Genomic DNA, 23,368 nt, shown 5'->3' with positions numbered 1-23,368 from the left:
TTCCAGAAAAGCATGGGTGTTCCTAGTCAGCCCCGGTATGCTCTTCTGGCTTCCGCAGGGAGCTTTTCAGCAACACAGCACTTGTCTGGCTCTAGGCACTCGCAGGAACATGCGGGCCAAATTTTGAAAATTTGGTTCCTAGCTGTTCATGCAAAATATGCATGTCCTTTTACACTGTACACAGAGACATAAATAGAATTTTGTCCTTGCACAGTGAGAGCAAAGGATGCAATTGCCAGACTAATACCTAATCTCTGAAAACTTTCACGAGCATAGCTTAGGCAATTTCCTAAGTATTAAGGTATCTTGTCAGAAGTAAAATAAGAGCCTTCTGGCCCTTTATCAAATTGTATGATTTCATTAAACAAAAATGATGTTTTTTAAAAAAATTAAATAAATCTTAATATATTTGCTCCTGTCCTGTGGTAAGGCATCGATGACACAGGAACTATTCATCTGCAGAAACTGTGTCTTATATTATTCTTATTTTCTCTGTGCAGTTGTAATAACTTAGACAATTGACATTTTTCTAAAAAGGGGATATCTGACAAGATATCAGTATGGTGTCCTTCGAAAGCCTTTTTTCTTCTCAAAAAAAAAAAAACATGCTCAGGTTCCCTCTTCCTTTCTTTCTTTCCTTTCTTTTCCCTTCCAGAACAATTCCGTCTTAAAACCATTAGTTTGACAGAGCCAGGTATGCATCCAGTGGAAGGTGTCAAGCATGGAGTGTCACAAGCCAATCATTGTGAGGGGGCATCCGTGTGAAGGGTGAAGTGTACTCACGGGGCTCCTAAGAACCTGAGTGGATTTGGGAGGCCATCTGTGCAAGGCAGGGACAACAGCAGTGGGAGACTGGTTACAATCAATAGAGTTGATCAAATAGGTAAATATTTTAAGAATAATGAGAAATACATTTCTTGCCAACAGAGAAGGAAGTTACAAATACAGAAAAAGATACAATTCCAATTAACCTTGTGGCATTGGATTGGAATTGGAAATATTGGTATACTATGATTTTCATTGTACAGAGATAGATATAGAAATCTAGATGGAAATGAGTGTGTGTACAGATGTGTGCAGACAGGTATTCCCCAGCTCTGTCTACTGAGAGGACGTAGGAGCAGCAGCGCCCCAATAGCAATGACCATACCCAGCCCCAGATCTTGGTTTCTGAACGCCATTCTACCCTAAAGGAAGCCAGGACTGGGGCAGGGAAAGTACAAGATGAGCTTGAAACATCTTGTTGGGCCAAAGCAGAATGATGAGGACATAACAGAAGTCACAGAAACCATCTTCAAGGGGTTCCCACTAATCAGACTTAGGACAATTTGAGCATCAAAATAAATGGTAGTAATAGATGATAACCCATTACGTTGAGAATATATGAATCCATATTATAAAAATAAGTAAACGCATAAATCAGATATTTGATAAGTGAAAGGATAGTTACCTAGTTTCAAAGTAATGTCATGCAAGATACATACTAATTACAAAAGGAAAAAGACTAACTTTACGATGGAGAATTCATGCAGCCACTACCTTAATCAAATGACCAAAATGAGCCTCCTAGATAATGGGACAAATAGAAATCTTGTGCCATCCAATAGAATGTTATGAAAAGAACCCAGGATCACTTCTGTGATTTCTGGCAAAGCTTATAATCTAAATCATAGGAAAATATCAAACTCAAATTTAAGGGCACTCTACAAGACAAACTGGCTGGTAATCTTCAAACATGCCAGAGTCACAAAAGCCAACGACACTCAAAGGAGCCATTTTATTTTTATTTATTTATTTTTTAAACATTTTTATTGGAGTATAATTGCTTTACAATGGTGTGTTAGTTTCTGCTATATAACAAAGTGAATCAGTTATACATGTACATATATCCCCATATCTCTTCCCTCTTGTATCTCCCTCCCTCCCACCCTCCCTATCCCACCCTTGGGTCACAAAGCACCAAGCTGATCTCCCTGTGCTATGCGACTGCTTCCCACTACCTATTTTACATTTGGTAGTGTATATATGTCCATATATACACTACCACTCTCTCACTTTGTCCCAGCTTACCCTTCCCCCTCCCCATGTCCTTGAGGACATTCTCTAGTAGGTCTGCATCTTTATTCCTGTCTTGCCCCTAGTTGCCCCAAGGTTCTTCATGACCTTTTTTTTTACATTCCATATATATGTGTTAGCATACGGTATTTGTTTTTCTCTTTCTGACTTACTTCACTCTGTATGACAGACTCTAGGTCCATCCACCTCACTACAAATAACTCAATTTCGTTTCTTTTTATGGCTGAGTAATATTCCATTGTATATATGTGCCACATCTTCTTTATCCATTCATCTGCCGATGGACACTTAGGTTGCTTCCAAGTCCTGGCTGTTGTAAATAGAGCTGCAGTGAACATTGTGGTACATGACTCCTTTTGAATTGTGGTTTTCTCAGGGTATATGCCCAGTAGTGGGATTGCTGGGTTGTATGGTAGTTCTATTTTTAGTTTTTTAAGGAACCTCCATACTGTTAAAGGAGCCATTTCAGATTAAAGGAGACTACAGAAAAGTCAACTGGATTCTTCTGCTACAAAGGAAATTACTGGAATAATCGACTGATCTTGAGTGGGATCTGAGGATAGTTGTAACATATCAGTGTTAATTTTCTCATTTGATGGTTGTATTGTGTTAATGTAGGAGAATGTCTTTGTAGAAAATATACATTACAATGTTCAGAAGGTGATGGGGGATCAGGTTGGCAACTTTCAAATGGTTCAGGGAAAAACAAAACTTTCTTGTCATACTGTACTTGCAACCCTTCTATAAGTTTGAGATTGTTTCAAAATAAAATAAGATTTTTAATTTGCTAAAATTGTAAATAACTGTTCAGATTTCTACAATGTATGTAGATTTTAGGCATTAATTGATGTTGAATATATATGGACTTTGAGGTCTGTCATGAGAGTTGTCAGTGATGTGTGGTCCTTCCTGATGTCTTTCAGTAGCTTGAAAATGTGTTTATGTGCAGCTGCTAAGATCTGATTCAGTTTCCAAATATTCTATAGCTTGCCATTTAAATATTAATAACCCTTCTTTAAGATTGTTATTCTAAATCCCAAATATCAAAAATAAGTAGAAAGGGTAATGAAGTCCTTTGGCCCTGAAGAAATCTGTTCTGGAAACTATTAAAACAAATTGCACAATAAAATGATGGGTAGAATAAGCTTAGTGTTGTCAGTAGTGAATCCTTCACTTCATCTTTGCTCTTAACCATAGCTGTGACGTTTGGTGTCCACTCAGAAAAAGAGATAAATATGTATTTTTCCATTACATACAAACAAGTTATATCACTTAAGTTTTAAAATGTCAGACTGGACTACAGTAATTTTGAGAGCACACTGCTGCCTACCATTTTCTGGTAGAGAGCTCTTTTAAGGAGATTTATATACCCGGTCTTCCCTGGGATTGAAATGTGATTGCATCTCCCCAGTTGTTGGTGGCAGTTCCTGAACAGTCCAGCAGGTGGTAGTCTAGGAGAGGAACAGTTCTCATCCTTCTTCAGTCCCCTGCCTACCAGCAAAACAGAAGGAAGGTGGACTCAGCAACGTTACCATTGCCTTCTCTTCTCTGTTGTAAGAATGGTATTTCCAAGGTTGTTCTTTCAAAATGAGTGCTTAGACATAGAGAGTATCTCCAGAAAGTAGCTAAAAATAATTTTGTGTATATGTATGATTATGCAGTATTCTGAAGTTCAAAAATTCTTTTTCTTTTCTTTTTATTTTATGGTGTCTAGAAATTCCACTGGTTTTGTATCTCTTTGCCCTGATTTCAATGACATGGCTTTGGGGAGGCCTGCACATGGCTTACAGACACTTCTGGATGCTGGTCCTCTTTGTCATTTTCAACAGTCTGCAGGTAAGCCTTACAGTTTGGTTACAGCACACATAAACACGAGGCAGGGAGTTTCAACGTAAAGAAATCAAGTGTCCACATGTAGGTGAATTCGTATGCACAAAAACATCACGCAGAGTTTTAGAATAAAATGACAAAGATTATGTTAAAATTTTTTAACACCTGAAATATGGCTGGACCCTCTAACTGCTGGTTATACAAATAGGGAAGACATAAAATATTTACCCTCCTTCATTTTGACAACACCTAAGTAGCTACAAAAACATGTTTCTTTTTCAATAGGATTGATGTTTATAAACTTCACAGATGGCAGCCATCTAGGGCATATGCACATATTTGGGGTGGGTCTGTGTCTAGAAATTAGATCAACTGAGAGTAAAATAACAGTGATGGTCAAGCAATTCCCTCTTGAGTCTGGTGCTTAGTGTTTTGGTTCACTGAAAACTGATTGACATCCTCCAAGTCTGGCAATGCCTAGCTTAAATTAGCTTTGTGAGAATGTTTGGATAGCGTAACCAGGAATTATATAACTGTAACAAAAGTTAAAGCTGACTTTTTTAGTGCTTTTGTTAAATGGAAAAAAAGTTGTACCCTGAAATTAGCAAACTGAACAAATGAACACATTTTTTCTTATTTTTCAAAGTGAAAAGATGTGTCCTAGACTAAAACAATTTATTGAATTTGCCAAGGATATCTGTAAACAGCCCTTGTTTGGACCACCGTCTTACAAGAAACCTCTGTAGGAAAAATATTAGGATTACAGCATAAAACTGAAACATGACTCAAAACATATTTAGGTTTGCTTTGTAGGAGACAGATTCATTAGTGAGATCATATCTAACAGCATGGTGCCTAATCAAAACATAATATCGATTTAGGGAGGGAAAAATACAAAGTGGCTTAAATATTTGGAATGAAGTTGATACAAGTTGATATATAGACACCTCCCAATAGAGTTATAATTGAGTACCAGCTACTAGCACAGTGTGCCAGTGCTACCATTACTAGGGTGAAGATGACAGCACTGCTTCTCTAGGATCTGATGATTCAGGGAGTAAGCAAACAATTAGCTGTAAGGGTATACTCTGGCAGGTGCCATGTAAACAAAGTGTTATGAGAGCAGAGTAGAGGACTTGTTTACTCCTGCCTGTGCTAGTGTTTGAGCTGGACACCAAAGGTGAGCCACTCAGGTCAGAGGCCCTGTCTTGGTCACCTTTGAATACCTAGGCCTAGCAGAACTAACACCAAAGTCCACACTGACAGCCTGTAGATGTGTTTTATTTGGTGGACACACAATGGTACACAGAGCAGGGTTTTAGATTTTTTTAATATACAGAGTGAAGTAAGTCCAAAAGAGAAAAACAAATACCGTATGCTAACGCATATATATGGAATTTTAGAAAGCGGTACTGATGAACCTAGTGGCAGGGCAGGCATAAAGACGCAGACGTGTAGAGAACAGACATGAGAGCACCGGGGATGGGGGGAAGGGGAAGCTGGGATGAAGTGAGAGAATAGCACTGACATATATACACTACCAAATGTGAAATAGATAGCCAGTGGGAAGCTGCTGCATAGCACAGGGAGATCAGCTCGGTGCTTTGTGACCACCTAGAGCAGTGGAAGGGATGCTCAAGGGAGAGTAGATATGGGGACATATATATATGTATAGCTGATTCACTTTGTTATACAGCAGAAACTAACACACCATTGTAAAGCATTTATATTCCAATAAAGATGTGAAAAATAAATAAATATTTGCTCAATTTTTAAATTGAGAAATTTCACATGAAAACCTGAATGTCTGGCTTTTCTCTAATGGCAGTATTTGCATGGCAGCAATTTTCAAGTCTTGAGTAGATGCTGCCCTCTTTAGATGGGGCACGTTACCTCATTATACTCGATATATTCAATTTGTTCATTTTACCTGCCCCTGAGTTTGTGTCATATTTAATGTTTATTAAATAAGTGATGAGTAGATAGTTAGAGATGGGTATTTCAGGCACAGAATACAGTGTTAGCCTAGGCTGCAAAAAAGAAACGTGATTAATCTTGCCTACATTTACCAAAGGTTTGGGGGAGGAAGAAAGGTTTTGCAGTTAGTGGTGGGAGAGGAGACAGAAGGCTAGGTTGGCTTAATCACCATGTTACCATGCTCAGAATAGGATGTTAAACTTCAGCCTTTAGGTAAAGGGAAGCCATAAAAGTTGGGTGTTTTGTTTGTTTTATTCTGATTAGTTTTTTAAATTTTGTTAGGGTTTTTTTTTTAATTTTTAAATTCTGAATGGGAATGACATGCTTATACCTGCTTTTTAGAAGGATAACTGGAAATGTTTAGGATGGTATTGAAAAGAAGAGCAGCTCCAGGCAGGAAGGCTGTTATCATATTCCAGCCTATAATGTTTGGGAGTGCACCTGGAGACAGAGATAGGTGACAGGTTTGAGAATATTCTAGAGATAAATATTGACGAAATTTGGTTAGCCAATTAAATGTAGGAATGTAGGGGGCAAGAGAGCAACGTCACCTAGAGATGCTGGCTGTGGTGAATGGCTGGGCACTGACTCCTTTGGTCAACATGGAGATTACAACAAGAGAAGGTCCTAGGGAACATGCAGCAAAGTTGGTGAGTTGGTGAGATTTGGGAGACATTGGTAAAGCTAACCAATGTTTTAGCAGGAAGGCTAGTGAAAGAGATTGTTAGTGAAAGAGAATCAAGATATAGTAGTTTGGAGTTTCTGGTAGAAAAGAAGGCTTCAAAAGAAAACACCTAACTCTGTCAAGTGTAGCAGAGAAGTTAAATAGATTGAGAACAGAAGGGCATTGTGGTCTAGTGCACTGGTCCCCGCACTGTAGTGTCATCAGAATCTCGTGAAGGGCTTGCTAAAACACAGATTGTAGGTCCCACACCCAGAGCTTCTGATACAGTAGATCAGGGTGGGACCTGAGAATTTGCATTTCTAACAAGTTCCAGGAGATGCTGATACAGCTGCTCTAGAGACCACAGCTTGAGAACCATTGGTTAAAGTAAGTGTGATCATAACTCCACCAGCCTACTATCTGGTTGACTTCAGCTGAGTCACAGATGTTTACCCAGTTCTACTTTCTTCATCTGTGAAACGGGAATAAATACCATTTAGGATTACAGTGTGATTTAATTAAATGGCATAATGAACATAAAGCAATTGTACAGTAACTCACAGTTAAAGAGCAGTTTTTTTTGTTTGTTTTATTCAAGAAGTTTAATGGAGAAAGCAATAATAGCTTAGGAAGGAAGGTTGGTTGGTTCAAAGGAAACTTGGGGGTTTGGTTTTCTTTCCTTGTGAAAAGAACCAACAGAGAAGAAGAAACTGACAACTGGAGGAAAGGCTCATTGCCTTGGCAAGATCATGGACAGGGCAGGAAAACAGAAGAGACAGACGGCCTGTCTGAGGGAGGAATTAGACATGTTTCTTTCACTGAGGCTCAGGAAAGAAGGAAGGATAGGTGTACACGAAAAACTCTTCTGGAGCTGAAAGTCTGGAAAGTTGGGGTTTGTATGTAATGCTCTCTCTTATCTCTGAAAGGCACAAAGCAAGAACATTTGTTGAGAGGAATGGATTAAAAGCTTGTGGTAAAAATAGTAAAAGGTAAGGAGCAGTTTCTAAGCAGAAAGTAAATAATAAATTACAGTGGGTTGGAAGATGGTAAAGAAATGACTGCTTAGAGAGAAATTGGTGGGATTCGGGTTGGACACCTGAAATCTGTAATTGTAATTCAGCAGTAATTAAATAAATTAAGCCTTACGATTGAAATGGTAGCCATTGTAACCTATCAAACCACACACAAGAGAAAGGTTTATTGAGCTCTTATGGAGGTTAGAGGTTTGGTAATAAAGGAGGATTGTTGAGGATTAAACTATGTTTCACAGGAAGATAAAAAAGGAATTGTTATGATCTCTTTCTTTGAGGAACTGAAAACAAGCTAAGTATAAGTAAAAACTAAAAATATTTCAAACTCATGTTTAATGAGCTTAATTCCATCTGTGCGGCACCATTGAAGCAATGACTTTTTGTATCACTGTTGCCTGGTATCTGGTGCACTGGCATATTCCTAGCACCAGTGCTCAGTGAGTCAGTCCTAAAAGGAATGCCTGTTAAGAAACACTTGGAAAATATGGTTTCTCTAGGGTTTATTAAAGTTCATTTAATTTATAAACTACTTCATGTCTTCAACTTGGGCATTTCCATGATTCCATGCTTTTTTAAAATTAATTAATTTATTTATTTAGGCTGCTCTGGGTCTTAGTTGCGGCATGCGGGATCTTTAGTTGCAGCATGTGGGATCTTTTAGTTGCGGCATGAGGACTCTTAGTTGTGGCATGTGGACTCTTAGTTGCGGCATGCAAACTCTTAGTTGCCGCATGCATGCAGGATCTAGTTCCCCAACCAGAGATCGAACCCAGGCCCCCTACATTAGGAACACGGAGTCTTACTCACTGGACCACCAGGGGAGTCCCTGACTTTTGTATTTTCTTATTGGCTTTTGTCAACACCTGTGACCGGAAAAGTGTACTATATATCTTACGCTTGGCTTTTATATTTTGCTCAGAGGTGATTACTGCCTCACTTTTTAATTCAGATTATTATTATGCCATAGGTGCTCTGAAACTGACAGATGAAAGTTATATTTTTATAATATTCTGATATTTGATATTTATTATTGGGTACAATTTAAAAAAGAAAATCTTGATCATTTGAAATATTATCAGAAATTTCTTGATCACTTTCTGAAGATTCAGGGTTGAGCTACCAAACTTTTAATATGTTTGAGCATTTTAAGAAAATGTATATGAAATACTTTCTAAAGCATGATGGATGCAAATGCAAAAGTGATGTAAAAAAAGTTATCATTCTAAATATGTCTACTGTTATTTTTATTGCTTCTTCCTTGAACTCTAAGACATTTTTTCCTCAAGAACTGAACTTTAATTCAATTTTTTATTGATTTAGGCATGTTATTTACATCTTCTTGACTGTTTAAAAAAATTTAAACTGTTGAGTATCGAGTAAGCAGAACATAGAGAATAAAGGGGGAAATGTCCTCTGAGTTTATTTCCTGGGTTGTTTTTTTTTTAATTCTAGGAGTTGCTTGCTAGCATGTCAGCATGTTTATGGTATCTGCTGTTTTTCCACTTCCCCATGATGCACTTGATGTGTGGACGTGAGGTGAACAAATCCTGATTTCCATTGCGCTTTCTTTTGTATCAAAAGAGGGACTCTAAAATTTCCAAAAAGAAAAAAGTAGTTCTGTACATACTTGCTTAGCAATCCCAAATCCCAAAGGCCTCGGGGCTCTATCTTGTTTTTTGCTAAATGGGCTTTCTGAGTGCGCTGAGCATGGTAGCCACCACCAGTCTTAATTCCTACCGGCTTTCCAGCCCCAGCAGGGAAAATCCTGTGAAGGACTTAAATTACCCTCACTTTGAATCACCCATTATCCAGAAACCAGTCACAGGGTGGCAGGTACTCTGGCCAGGCCTGGGTCATGAGCAGACGCTAACAGTGGAAAGATGAGTTGATCTCACAAAAACCACATGGAATGGAATTCCCACCAGAAGAAAAGAATCTCTTACCAATAGAATGGTAACAATGCTAGGCAGACCAAAGTAACAGGTGTCCATTATATATATTTTCTAAATTTTCTTGTTCATCGATATGTTTGGACAAGGCCCAGGGCAGCTATTGTCAGACTACTAGGAAACTTAATCAATGTGACATAGGTTTATTATGAATATCCTTGGGATCCATCATATAACCAAATGTCTCTGTATTGTCCACAGAAAAGTCATAAGGGACTACATTATTTTTCTTAATTTTCTCATCCATTAACTCAATAACCACTATTTTTTTTTAAAAAAAAAAGTTGAGTTTGTCATTTCTAAGTAGATTTATGCTAAAACTTACAGATGACAACTTTCTTAAAATGTTTAGTCCAAGTTATATCCACATTTGTGTAACAATTAAAGAAAATAATCACTAAGTTTGATACTCAGCTGGTAGTCACTAGTAGAACCCTATCAGTCATCATAATATTGAAATAGGTACTGTCTAAACCCCCTGCAAGTGTCCCAGACTTCTAGCTATTTAAGCTAGAAGCACCACAGACCTCTAGCAGCTAAAAGGCTAATGTTGGCTAGACAGGGAGCGCCAGGACCCTGCTCCAGCACTAGACCTGCAGTCTGATGGGTCAGTGCCTATGCCACACTCTAAACGTTTTGTGCATCGCTCCTAGCTTAACTATGTTCTAAAATACATTTCTATTTTTAACCTAACCACTCAGCTTCAGACTTACATACAGCATTTATTTCAGGTTTCTCTAGGGCTCGCACATTGACTACGTCAAAATTTCACTAACTGACAATCTTCTTACATGTAGGGAATCCCAGGTAAGATAATGAGGGTAGCCGGCAGTAAAGAGGCATGAGCTTCTTGGAGATGCTGAAAAATAAGTTCTGGAGAAGATTCATATACAGAGAAGAACCTTTCCAAAAGCTGAAATGCATTCTTCTTGGAATGCATAAGTTGGCAAGGGAGCGGAACTTTACGTAGTATGGGGATATGACATTTCTCAGTATGTGAGTTATGAGACCACATTCTTCAGAATCTTATTTGACTGTCTCCCTGTAACTGACTTGTACTTGTTCGTTTATGTGAGCATCTGGTCTCGAGATGTTCCCTGGCAGTTTTTGAATCATTCCCTATTTCAGAGAAGGGAGTTACAACATGGAATTTGTAGCTAAAAATATATAGCCTGTATTCAAATTTAAGGTCAGCTAGTTAAAATCATTTTCATTCCTAGCCCCGCATCTTTAACAGCTAAATCGCTAGGGAAATAAGTGACTTAAAGGTGGGAACAGTTTCTCCTACATTTTAAAAAATTATTGTTTTTTAGTGGCCACTAGAGTGCCTTGAACACATAAAGCATTTTTCTTCTACTAAAAAATAGTGTTTCTTTTCTTTATCCTCCTTCTTTCTTTCTCTCCCTTCTTCCTTCCTTCCCTCTCTTTCTACCTTCTTTCCTCTCTTCCTTCCTTGCTTTCCATGTCTCTCTTGTTGTTCTATGTTGAATTTCAGCTTTAAAACGAAATCCATCTTTCATGAAGAGATTTTCCCAATAAAAATAGTCCTTGAGGTATCATGAGAAATGGAATATGTTTCCTTGCTCACGGAAAGGTACAGGGTTCATTGCAAATGGAATAGAAAAGAAAATAATCCTCCATTAATTTTCTTCTGTGAGAATCCCCGTTTCGCATCCAGAGGGCTTCAGTGCAGGTGTCTACATAGATACAGTACCTATTTAGTCTTGGCTGCTTCCTTTTGAGGATAAACAGCTCTTGGGAAATATGCATTGTTAAATAATCAGTTACAGAGGACTAATTGTTTCAAGGCACTCCCTTTGCCATTGCTTTCCAAGGGCCAGCAGTAATAAGAAATGTCACTTTGTTTCCATTGGAGACTAGCACATGAAGAGTGGAAAACCAGTGTTCCCAGAAAACCCTGGAATAAACATGTAGAAGCCAGAGGAGGTTGGGATTCTATCATTGATTTGTCCCAGAACCATGTCAAGTTCAGTGGAAAAAAATTACTACACTTGTTTTGTAGAGTGAAATTCAGAAACTAATGAATGCCTCGTGTGCTCTTCAGAACGTCCCAGAACATTTCTGTAACTTTACAAATAAATATACAGAAGCTAGCTCTTCAGAACGTCCCAGAATATTTCTGTAACTTTACAAATAAATATACAGAAGCTAAGACAAGTAGCTGTATTTAAATTGTCTTGATTAGGTCATGCAACTCTGTTCAGTGTTCAGTAGCATCTGGGCTGATGAAATATCTTTGAGTTTTCATGTAATAAACTTCTTACTCCATTTGACAATGAATGATAGCGTTACCTTCTCATTAACCTGTTGATTGGCCAAGCAGGGCTCTTAAGACAGACTGCAGGGTTTTTACTTTTGTTTGTGCTGGGTTCTCTAAATACAAATGTCGGGATCTGATCTGCCAGTGAATGTCTTCTACAAATACAGGTTTAGAAGTGATGGGAGTGAATAGACTACGTTTTGACACCTGGCTGCATCCTTGCAAAACAGGTACCCCATTTCTCCTGCCCTAATCATATGTTAGTTTCTTACTCAGTGGTTTTTCCATTTCAAAGTTTTTTCCTGTGCCCTCTATGACTGCATGTTTTGCATTTTAACCGTGTAACACGGCTTCTTGGGCTTTGTGAGCCTTTACTTTACCTGTGAAAGGATTTAGCACGCTCTGATTCTGAATTATCAAACCTACAAGAATTAGAGTAAGCGAGACACATACCTCCCCTTGTTAAAACAGTTTTGGGAGAAGAAAGCAGTTAACGTTTGAGCCAGTTTTTACTCAGTCATTCAGATTCTTTGTCTTGGTGTTAATTTATAATTTTTCCAGGGTCTAAAATTTTGTTTTTATCTCATGTATTACTCAGACATTGGGGTGGGGAGAATACATTTTTTTGGTAAATACATTTATATGCATCTTTTATGATAACATTCTTTAATATTGAGCTGTTTAGGTATAGTAGAAGAAGCATACAATTAAGTGTCGTGCAACCTCTATTCTACCAAATGACTTGACATCTCTGAGCTTTAGTTACCTACTTTCCAGAGAGAGATGCTAATTCTTGCTCTCAGTTTTGTCCTAAGTATTATATAAAAATATATGTATAAAATATAATTGGTAAACTACATGTTTTACAAATACAAAGTTCTATAAATGAATAAATGGACAAAAGAAATGTTTGTCAGAAGCTACATGAAGGCAAATGAGAAGCCAAAGAGAGGAAGTTTGTAAGCTCAGTCTTTTTTTTTTTTTTTTTTGCGGTACGCGGGCCTCTCACTGTTGTGGCCTCTCCCGTTGCGGAGCACAGGCTCCGGACGCGCAGGCTCAGTGGCCATGGCTCACGGGCCCAGCTGCTCCACGGCATGTGGGATCCTTCCAGACCAGGTTATGAACCCGTGTCCCCTGCATCAGCAGGCGGACTCCCAACCACTGCGCCACCAGGGAAGCCCCTCAGTCTTTTTTTTTTTATTGAAGCATAGTTGATTTACAGTATTGTGTTAATTTCTGCTGTATAGCAAAGTGATTCAGTTATACATATATACATTCTTTTTTAAAAAATATTCTTTTCCATTGTGGTTTATCATAGGATATTGAATATAGCTCCCTGTGCTACACCATAGGACCTTGTTGTTTATCCATTCAATATATACTAGTTTGCATCCGCTAACCCCAAACTCCCACTCCATCCCTCCCTCAGTCCCCCTCCCCCTTGACAGCCACAAGCCTGTTCTCCATGTCTGTCGGAGCTCAGTCTTTAAATCCTCTCTTCAGCCACTGGTTCTCCCCCTGAATGGTCTCATCCCCTCTTGGGTATTCGCCTCATGCAGTCCCTTGCGATTACACTCACAGTGCTTGGCTTACAACATAGGTTGTTGTCATCACTCATCTGCTTTTAAATGTGTAGCACATGCCTTCAGTTTCAGGTAAGTAACTTGTGGGGGCAAAATAGGTTTATTGTGAGACTGCAGGGATTGGTGGGGACTGTAGAAGAACCAGACAGTAGAGCCTCCTCCCCAAAGCATGCAGATGAGAAAAGCAAACATTGTGTGGGCCAAACAAAAGCTTTGGCAGGTAAATTCTCATAGGTGGCAGTCAGTGTGCAACTCCCATATAAAAAGTTCAAATTTCTTTCTCTGAAGAGGATTTAATTTTCTTTTGGAAGCCAAAAGAGAATACGGGCTGATCACCTCTTCGGTCCAGCAGAAACTGGGTTTCAGGCATTGCGATGGTTACTCTAGTTATGTTTTGCCCCCTCTCTTGGGGCAAACTAAAAGTTTGTTCAGGGGACCCAGGTGACTCAGCTGACAGCCTGTCGTGTTTCCTGGAACTCCTCTTCCTCTCAGTCTCTGGACTCCGTTGTTTCATTCCCTGGTACTGTGAGCCGACTGAATTCTCTGCTTAGCTTTTGAGCCTCTGAGCAGCTGCTTTCTGCTTAGTTTCTTAGCCTTTCAGCCCCATGCAGCTTGAGAAGTGGCAAATGCCTTTACCATTCCCTTTCTCTTTGGAGCCTTGGCCCCTCAAGTCCTGGTTGCTTTAGTAGATTTGAACTCTATTTTTTGTCTCCCCAACTTAGTCAGATCGCTGCAAGTCCCAGCTACAACTTTCTGTTCAGCCTCTGGGCATCTCACTTTGAATTGGAAAACTCCCTGAAGAAAAAAAAAAAAGCAGTGAATATAGGGCTCCCCACGCAATGAGTTTTGCTTCTCTCTAGGGTCTTGGTCCCTCAGATACTAGCTGTTTGGATGCCTTCCCTCTGCTGTTTTGTTACTGTATTTGTTGTTTTGTTATTGTCTATGTGTATCTGAAAGTGTATTCTCCAGCTTGTAGAATTGTAATCAATTAGAGTTAATCTGATATAAACTCTATCAGAGCCAGAAACCAAAGTCTCAAATTTATTTCAACAAGTATCTAATAAATGTTTAATATAAACAGAATGCACATTAATAAATGAAGATATTTAGAGTCACTGCAGTTCATCAGATATCCAGTGGATACCTCTTAAAACATATGCACTGGGCTGATGGTGCTCCTGGGAACACTGATGAGGAAGCCTATACATGCAGCTTCTTAAGGTCAACTGATGAGGTGTACTTTATGTCTTCTATATCACCAAAACATATATATAGTATATATATATAATATATATATATATTATATATATTATATATATAGTATTTTGAAAAATAAAAACTGAGTAAGGTCTTAGAATTTATAATCCATCAGTTGAAGACTGAGATTCAAAAAGGATTTTCTGGCTATAGAATAACCTCATACCTATTTCACAAAACTAAAATACACCAATAAGACAAACAGACAAACAATGCAGAGGAGCAGCTAAAGGTGCGTATTTTGAAAGGTTACTGCTCTAGGAAACAGGTCGGCCTTCTCAGAATATGGATTTTAAAAAATGCCAACTAAACTCCTACTGAAAAAAGTTTTAATGGCATGAATTCAAATATAAACTGAAATTTTTTAAAAAATCATTTTAGCTAGATGGATCCAGGAAGTTCTCTCTTCATCCTTCAGAATAAATCAATTCCATGTTACTGTTTTCCTCTGCAAATATTTAAATAACATTCTCGTTAGCTTGAGAAATACCATGAAATAGTGAGGTAAACGTATTTTGGAATACAGATACTGTCCTACAGATTTTCAGCTTTGTGGTCTTAGGCAAATTATTTAATTTTTCCAAAATGGGAATACTACAATTTACTTTGTAAGGCATCTGTGGACATCAAGCAAAAAATATTTTTAGATTTCTAGCATGTAATAGGTGTGTAGTAACTGCCTTTCTTCTTTCCCTCACGTGACACCATAATTGCCTACGCATTTAAGATTATTTCCACACAAATGAAACCTCTGAGCTTCAGATCTTCAGAGCGTACCACTGAAATCAGTTAGCAGTGTTTCTCTAATTGCTGATTATTCGGTCTTTTCAGAACCCTGCTGATGTCACAGGCCACATTCACTAAGCTGTCATCTCAATGATCTTATTTAGCTACGACCCCAGTATATAGATACTATATAAATGTGATGTAAATATGACATCTGTTAGTTATAGGGTGTCCTTTGTTCCAAAATGTTAGTTATGAGTATAACTATAAACACTTCAGATTCTCTGTCAGCCTTGGAAACTCTCACTATAAAGTGGTAATATGGTAAATTACATGTATTTTACCTTATTGTTTGAGCCAATATCATAACACTGGAAATTTTATATTCATCCATTCAAAAACATTAATCTAGAATGTGTTTGTATATGTATATGTTAGACCACACATCTCCATGCCTCTCTGCTCAATATATATTTATAATAAAAATCACAACAATAGTAACTAATATTTATTAAGTGCTTATTATGTGGAATTGTATTTATTTCATTTAATCCTTACAACAACCCTGCAAGGTAGAGACTATTATATTTGCCATTTTAAATACAGAGAAACAGGGTTTCCCTGGTGGTGCAGTGGTTGAGAGTCCGCCTGCCAATGCAGGGGACACGGGTTCGTGCCCAGGTCCGGCAAGATCCCACATGCCGCAGAGCAGCTGGGCCCGTGAGCCATGGCCGCTGAGCCTGCGCGTCCGGAGCCTGTGCTCCGCAATGGGAGAGGCCACAACAGTGAGAGGCCCGCGTACCGCAAAAAAAAAAAAAAATACAGAGAAACAGAGTCTTAGAGAAGTTAAGTAATTTAGGTTCGGTCACACACCCAGTTACTTATGAGCTGGCATTCTATAAACTATGATCAGTTCCCCCACTAGGCTCTGCAATGCTGCAAGACTGTAGAACCTCTTATTATTTCCTTATTCCACAGTACCTTAGCAGAAGGCTGTGCTTATAGTAGCTTTCAACAAATGCTTGTTGAATTAAAAATTTTGCTAAATTAAAATGCATAAAGAGACAAGATGAATTAAAATGAATCAATAAGCATAGTTAACATATGAATTATTGTTTTGTTATCTTTCACTTATAAAAATTAATGCATTTCAACAAATGTTTGTCTATTTTAACGTTGATGTTCACTATAAAGTCACATTCTCCCAAAGAACAGTGTCTTTTTGGCTTAGTTGAAGATCTTCATTGAGGGATCTGTGGGGCAGCAGTATCGTACACAGCAGATTCCAGATTAAACAGAAGTTCCACAGTGAATATGCTGCCCACAAGTTATCTGCCATCCTTCATTTCCCTAGTTCTGTAATTTAGGCAGTCTTAATAGAAGTGACCTTGAGCATCAAGTTAAGTTAGCAAGTCAGGTTCCTGTGACTTACTTAGGACACTTGTAAACACTGAGAAAGCTGAAACAGACATTAAAAAAAAAAAAAAAAGGGGGCTTCCCTGGTGGCAAAGTGGTTGAGAGTCCTCCTGCCAATGCAGGGGACACGGGTTCATGCCCCGGTCTGGGAGGATCCCACATGCCGCAGAGCGGCTGCGCCCGTGGGCCATGGCCCCTGAGCCTGCGCATCCGGAGCCTATTGCTCCGCAGCGGGAGGGGCCACGGCAGTGAGAGGCCTGCGTACCGGGGGGAAAAAAAAAAAAAAAAACATGATCCCTACCTTCAGAGGCAGGAAGAGCTCTAAAAACACATGTGATGTTGGTGGTATGTCTATGGCTTCCTTAACAGATCCCTTGCTTTCTCTTCCCATCTCTCATTGTCTCTGCCACTCTCAAAGCCCAAGCTCTTAACTGCTGCTGCAGCTGAACTGCCTTCCATCTGGACCAATTGCCTAGTCTGTCTTTTTAAATATCATATAGACCTTACTGGGTAGGAAAAAACTTACATATGGGACACAATTAGAGACTAAGACAGGGCTAGAAGAAATCAAGTGTTGGATTACATGACCCAGGCTCCAAGCATCTAGGAGGATGATCCTTAAAGGAGATCCAAAAACCATATGCCTTGAGCTGAATAGGCCAGATGGAGTGGTTTCCCAAACCTCTGGTAAGACTCTTATCTATGAACTCCACTGTTTTCTGAAATCCCTAACACATTACTTTTCAATGAATATCAACTAAGTTTAAACATGGCAGCAAAAGCACAGTACAGTTAACATTCTTCTAGGAAAACATGATAAGTCTCTGGCTTTATTTTTCTCCACTTACTTGATATTTACAGTGAAGACAAAGACATAGTAAACTTAGCACTAACTAGGGCTAGACAAGCCATCTGAAATGATGGAATTGCAAAAAAAGGAATGGAAACTTTAGATTCACTGGCTGTATTCAATCCAAGGAGCGATTGTCCCAGATGTGCTTGGGTCTCTTAAAATGAAGTCAGGGAATTGATGCTTGAGAAGCCATTGTCTCCCTTTGGCTTCTCTGCTTTCTCTCCTCTTTGAGGGTTTAGGCAGTCTCTTGTCTGCTGATGTGGTCGCAGCACTTTGCACTGAAGATTTCTTGTTTCATCACTGAGTGCCCACCTCCATCCCCAGCACTAGCAAGAGTTGGAGAATCTTAAGTGAAAGAGTGCAGGAAAAAAGATTACTAGAACTGTATAACCTGATTACTAGAGCTGTATTAGTGACCTGATCACTTGCTAAAAGGAAGTTTTTCAAAGGAATTTTTTTTTTCTTTTTTCAATGAAGAGTGATAGGCAAATTAAAATTGAATAAATTTATCCATGATTGTTTTTTTTATCAGAAAACCCTCGAATACTTTTCCCCTTTAAAGTCTAACAGTTCATGGGGTAACCAGAGCTATTACAATGAGTTGGACAGGGTATAGTCTTACTAAATGAATTTTGCAATAGTTGTAAATGTTACCGAATTACAGATGATATGCTTTTAAGTTATCCACTTTTCATGAAGAATCGCTATAAAAATAAAGGGGAGGGCTTCCCTGATGGCGCAGTGGTTGAGGGTCCGCCTGCCGATGCAGGGGACACAGGTTCGTGCCCCGGTCTGGGAGGATCCCACATGCCGCAGAGCAGCTGGGCCCGTGAGCCATGGCCGCTGAGCCTGCGCGTCCAGAGCCTATGCTCCGCAGCGGGAGAGGCCACAGCAGTGAGAGGCCCACGTACCGCAAAAAAATGAATAAATAAATAAAGGGGAGACTGTACAGGGATGCCTCCCTTTTCACTTCTCATCCCAAGTGTGAAAACTTAGTTAGGTGTTTCTGAGTCTGTGAGGAATCTGCTTCTTTTTAATTTTCTCATAATAATATTGTATTAGTAATAGATTTATTTATAATAATTTTCCTATTAATAACGCATTTATATTTCTCTGGGTCTTTTAAAAATGTACATGCTTGAAACAAATTTAAGAAAAGTTGTCATCCCCATGGACACTTTTCAACATCACATTCCTATGAGATACTTTTGAGAAATTTAACTTTCTGCGATAGCCTTTTGCTTTTCTTTTATTCAGATTATCTCATTCATCATATTTTAAAGGTTTGCTTTCTTCCAAAGAAGCCAATTAAGTAGCCATTATAGAAAAAAAATCTGCAAAAGTTTTTCACATCTACTTGAATTTTGTCCATTTGCAAATTTGGTTACTTCTAGACTAGTCTCAATATTTTAAAGAAACATCCAAGAAAATATTTTTTATTTCTAAATGCATACTGGCCTCAGGTAAAGTGTTTGGATGTCTCTCATCAGTGCCAGTGTGACTTTATGTGTGTACAGTCTTCAGTAAAATGAAATAATATACTACAGGTAAAGAGAGAGTGACAAGTTCCTGTTGACTACACTAGTTGAATACAGGTTCTATACGAGAACCTCTGCTCTGTTCTTCACTCATGAGCTCCACTTCAAAATTAAATTACCTGAAAAACATTAACCTAGAATAATATAGATGTGTACTGCCAGTGCAAGAGTTATCTTGAAGAATGGGTACCTTCAAATCATTGCTGCAAATTTTGTGGACTTGCTGTGTTTATCACCCCAATTGTTGTAGGTTTTATTACGATGTGCTTGTAAAATTCTTATTTCGTCCTCTTCGTCCATGCTTCAGTATGTTACTTACGTATAAATGATAAAATCCACAGTGTTTTGTAACTGGTATGTTCTCTTAGTACACTATAATTTAGTACTTTCGTCTTTGGACAGAGTCCACAGTGTTTTTCTATACCTCTAAACCATATAAATCAAACATTTTATTCGGAAAAGTAGAGTCAGAGAAACAGAAAGGTCATCTCTACCAAAACAAAACCACATTTCGCTAGTCCTTGATACTTAATTTCATCATGTGCTCTTCTCTCTCAAGCATGGAATGCACATTTTTAATGCAAAAGTGAATTGAAACCATATATAAAATCTGTTTGAAATCTGGCTTTGTTTGAATCACCAAATGGGTTCATTAATTGGTGTGAATTAACAAAATCCTATACACCCCTGACCTTGACGCTCACTACTCTGTTCCTTTCTCCTGCCTCCCTTTACTGACTTGAGGGAAAGAGACTTGTTCTGTCGTGCTATAGTTATAGCTGTGCTCCCCCTCTACCTGCCACTGTGAATTTTCTGAGAATCCTGTCTGGTTGCCACTATTACCCCACACACCTGTAGGATTCATTCCAGCTTGTTCTTTCTTTTACACATTACTCTTCTTCTGCAGACCTCTCCTTCTCATTGTATACAACCATAATTCTGAGAGATTCTGCCCTTTTCTCCATTGGTATCCATACTGTTTATAATTCCCTTCTTCTGCTTAAAACAGTCACCTGCCCCTGCCTAACCTTCTTTGTTTTCTGCTCCTCTGGATTATTATCTCCTATTACATATATTGCATTTTTTGCTCCTTTCACTATGACAACTTGGGTAATTCTTGGGCACCAAAAGTAGTTTTATCATTCTATCAGATTCTCACTGACTTAGTAATCTTATTTATTTATTTATGTATTTATTTATTTATTTTAGGCTGCATTGGATCTTCATTGCTGTGCATGGGCTTTCTCTAGTTACGGTGAGCAGGGGCTACTCTTCGTTGCGGTGTGCGGGCTTCTCATTGCGGTGGCTTCTCTTGTTGCAGAGCACAGGCTCTAGGCACGCGGGCTTCAGTAGTTGTGGCACATGGGCTCATTAGTTGTGGCTCGCAGGCTGTAGAGCACAGGCTCAGCAGTTGTGGCACACGGGCTTACTTGCTCTGTGGCATGTGGGATATTCCCGGACCAGGGCTCGAACCTGTGGCCCCTTCATTGGCAGGCGGATTCTTAACCACTGTGCCACCAGGGAAGTCCCCTGATTTAGTAATCTTGCATCAACTACTTTACCTTATGGATGAAGAAGCCAAGGCTGGAGAGGTTGACTTGCTAAGTCACTAAGTTTTCTTTCTAAAATTTCTCCTTTTCCTCTTTATTTTCATTTGGGGCCAAAATAGTCTTTGAAGAACACCATCATAAAAAGAAATCAATTACAAATGTATTACTATATCGCCCAAGTACAAAAAGACATGTATAGACTTGCATATACAATAGGTTGTACTTATGGGCTGTGATAACCCATGAAGAAAGCTTTGAACTAAGAATTAGGAAGCACAGATATGTCACTAGCTAATTGTGTGGCACTGACCAAGTCATGAGAGCAGAATTTCTTCATCTATGAGACAAATAGAATCAAATAATATCTTGCCTAGCTCTGGAACTTAAAGATTCTTTTCCAAAACTTTATAAAAATGACTGATGCTCTGTGTGAGGAATCAGAAAAGTTTTAGAGACATTGCTTTTTCCATTCGTTCTTTTTATAACTTGTGCAAGTACATGTTTTCAGCTATTCTTTTGTTTCAGTTGGAAAACCGAGACCTCAGAGAGTAAGATGAGCTCTAGGGTAACTGACCAATGAGGGGTTGGTCTGGGAACTGAACCCGGGTTTCCAGCAAACAACCACTGGTCCCAGATGACATCCCAGTGTTCTTCTGTGCTGTCACTGCCCTTTCTTCACTCATAGGTGCTTTCCACGCTTCTCTTTGCTCAATCTCAGGTATCTCCTAAGTCTCCCAGAACCCTGAAGAGCAATCACAAGATTAACAGAAGAGTACCTTTTGTATTTGAAACCCCAGTTTTGTTTCATACTAAAACCCCTTTCCCAAACAGTGCATTTAAAATAGTTTAATGGGGCTTCCCTGGTGGTGCAGTGGTTAAGAATCCGCCTGCCAATGCAGGGGACATGAGTTCGAGCCCTGGTCTGGGAAGATCCCACATGCCTCGGAGCAACTAAGCCTTTACAACACAACTACTGAGCCTGCGCTCTAGAGCCCACGAGCCACAACTACTGAAGCCCACGTGTCTAGAGCCCATGCTCCACAAGAAGAAAAGCCACCGCAATGAGAAGCCCGCACACCGCAACGAAGAGTAGCCCCTGCTCACCGCAACTAGAGAAAGCCCACACATAGCGACGAAAACCCAACGCGGCCAAAAATTAAATAAATAACTTTATTTTAAAGAATAAATAAAATAAAATAGTTTAATGACAGTAACAAATAGCAGCTCAAGAGACACAAATATTCATAGTTAAATGCTAAATTGATGATACTGACAAGAATGCTCTATCACTTACTAGGTGTCACTGGGAAATGTACTTCACTTCTCTAAGCCTCAGTTTCTCTCTTCTGAAAAATGGAGATGATAATAGTACCTACCTGAAGATTGAATAATATGAAAACATAATATATGTGAACCATGGTCAAGTTTGTGGAGTTGAAAGACTGCTCAGAAATATTAGTTACTCTTACTGTGATGGTTGTGATCTAGTCTTATTCGTAATTATTCTTAGCAACAATAATAATAATTAGAGAAGTTCGCTGAAAGGTCTAGAAAAGGCAGAGATGACTTCATGAAAGATGTGGTCCTAGAGCTGGGCTGCAAAGGATTCCAAATTTGGATGAGTTTGGAGGAGAAGAAAGTCTCTTCAGGGTCTTCAGATAGAAGAAATGGATCAGTCAAAGGCACAAGATGGGAAAGAACATGGTCATCTTCATCTAACTGGAATGACGCTTATGTAGGAGAATAAAAAGAAATAGCATTGAGGGCTTCCCTGGTGGCTCAGTGGTTGAGAGTCCGCCTGCCGATGCAGGGGACACGGGTTCGTGTCCCAGTCCGGGAAGATCCCACATGCCGCGGAGCGGATAAGCCCGTGAGCCGTGGCCGCTGAGCCTGCGCGTCCGGAGCCTGTGCTCCGCAAGGCCACAACAGTGAGAGGCCCGCGTACCGCAAAAAAAAAAAAAAAAAAGAGCATTGAAAAGGCCCTGGAGTGGGAGTGGGGAGGTGGCATGAGCAAAGTCTTTTCGCCACATTGTTATCTATTAGAACAGTTTCAAGACCTTTTTTAAAAACTTCTTTAAAAAAATCATTCTTTTGTAAATACCTTAACCACTGTAAATATTTAATTCAGTTCTTTTGCATTCCATCTATAAAGGCAAGTTCAAAGACAGCCACCAGGGTGTTTATTTTGCTGGAACACAGAACCATAACCACGGATGCCCTTGCTCCTCCCACTGTCACTGCCTCAGCATGAGCTCCAAGCAGCATGAAAGAAATTTATTATAAATAAATAAAACGTAAATGCATAAAATAAAATTGTGATCCAGAGTGTAATCTTGAGATCAGGGGCCATGATTTGTAAATCTTCCATGCATCTCACAATCCCAGCCCTCCCGATAGTGCTGAGAACCTGCTGAATTGAATCCAGAAAGCACTTACAGTTTTGGACAGTGCACCAAGGGGCACTGCTGTGAAAGAACCTCATCCCAACCTTAAGGCACGGAGAATGGCACCTGAACTTCGCACTGTTGGTATCCATCTAAAACCACTGGCCGTTCTCTTTTTTCTCTTCTTATCTCAGTCTCTATTCCATCAGCTGGACTTTGTTATCATTTTTCTTTCCCTTTCAACATCTGTTTT

At 39.2% G+C, this 23,368-nt stretch overlaps 1 protein-coding gene across 1 annotated transcript in view; it reads left to right on the top strand.

Annotated features, from left to right (window-relative positions):
* Positions 1-23,368, top strand: part of ADGRV1 (adhesion G protein-coupled receptor V1) — a 565,763-nt gene that overhangs the window by 501,697 nt on the left and 40,698 nt on the right. The window contains exon 87 of the mRNA XM_060009164.1: positions 3,791-3,912. Coding sequence (XP_059865147.1) covers positions 3,791-3,912 — 122 coding nt within the window. The remainder of the gene's footprint in view (positions 1-3,790; positions 3,913-23,368) is intronic.

Source organism: Delphinus delphis, chromosome 3 (genome assembly GCF_949987515.2).
Source record: "Delphinus delphis chromosome 3, mDelDel1.2, whole genome shotgun sequence".
NCBI lineage: Eukaryota > Metazoa > Chordata > Mammalia > Artiodactyla > Delphinidae > Delphinus > Delphinus delphis.
Note: the sequence above shows the minus strand (reverse complement) of the source record. Positions and strands in the feature narration are given on the sequence as shown.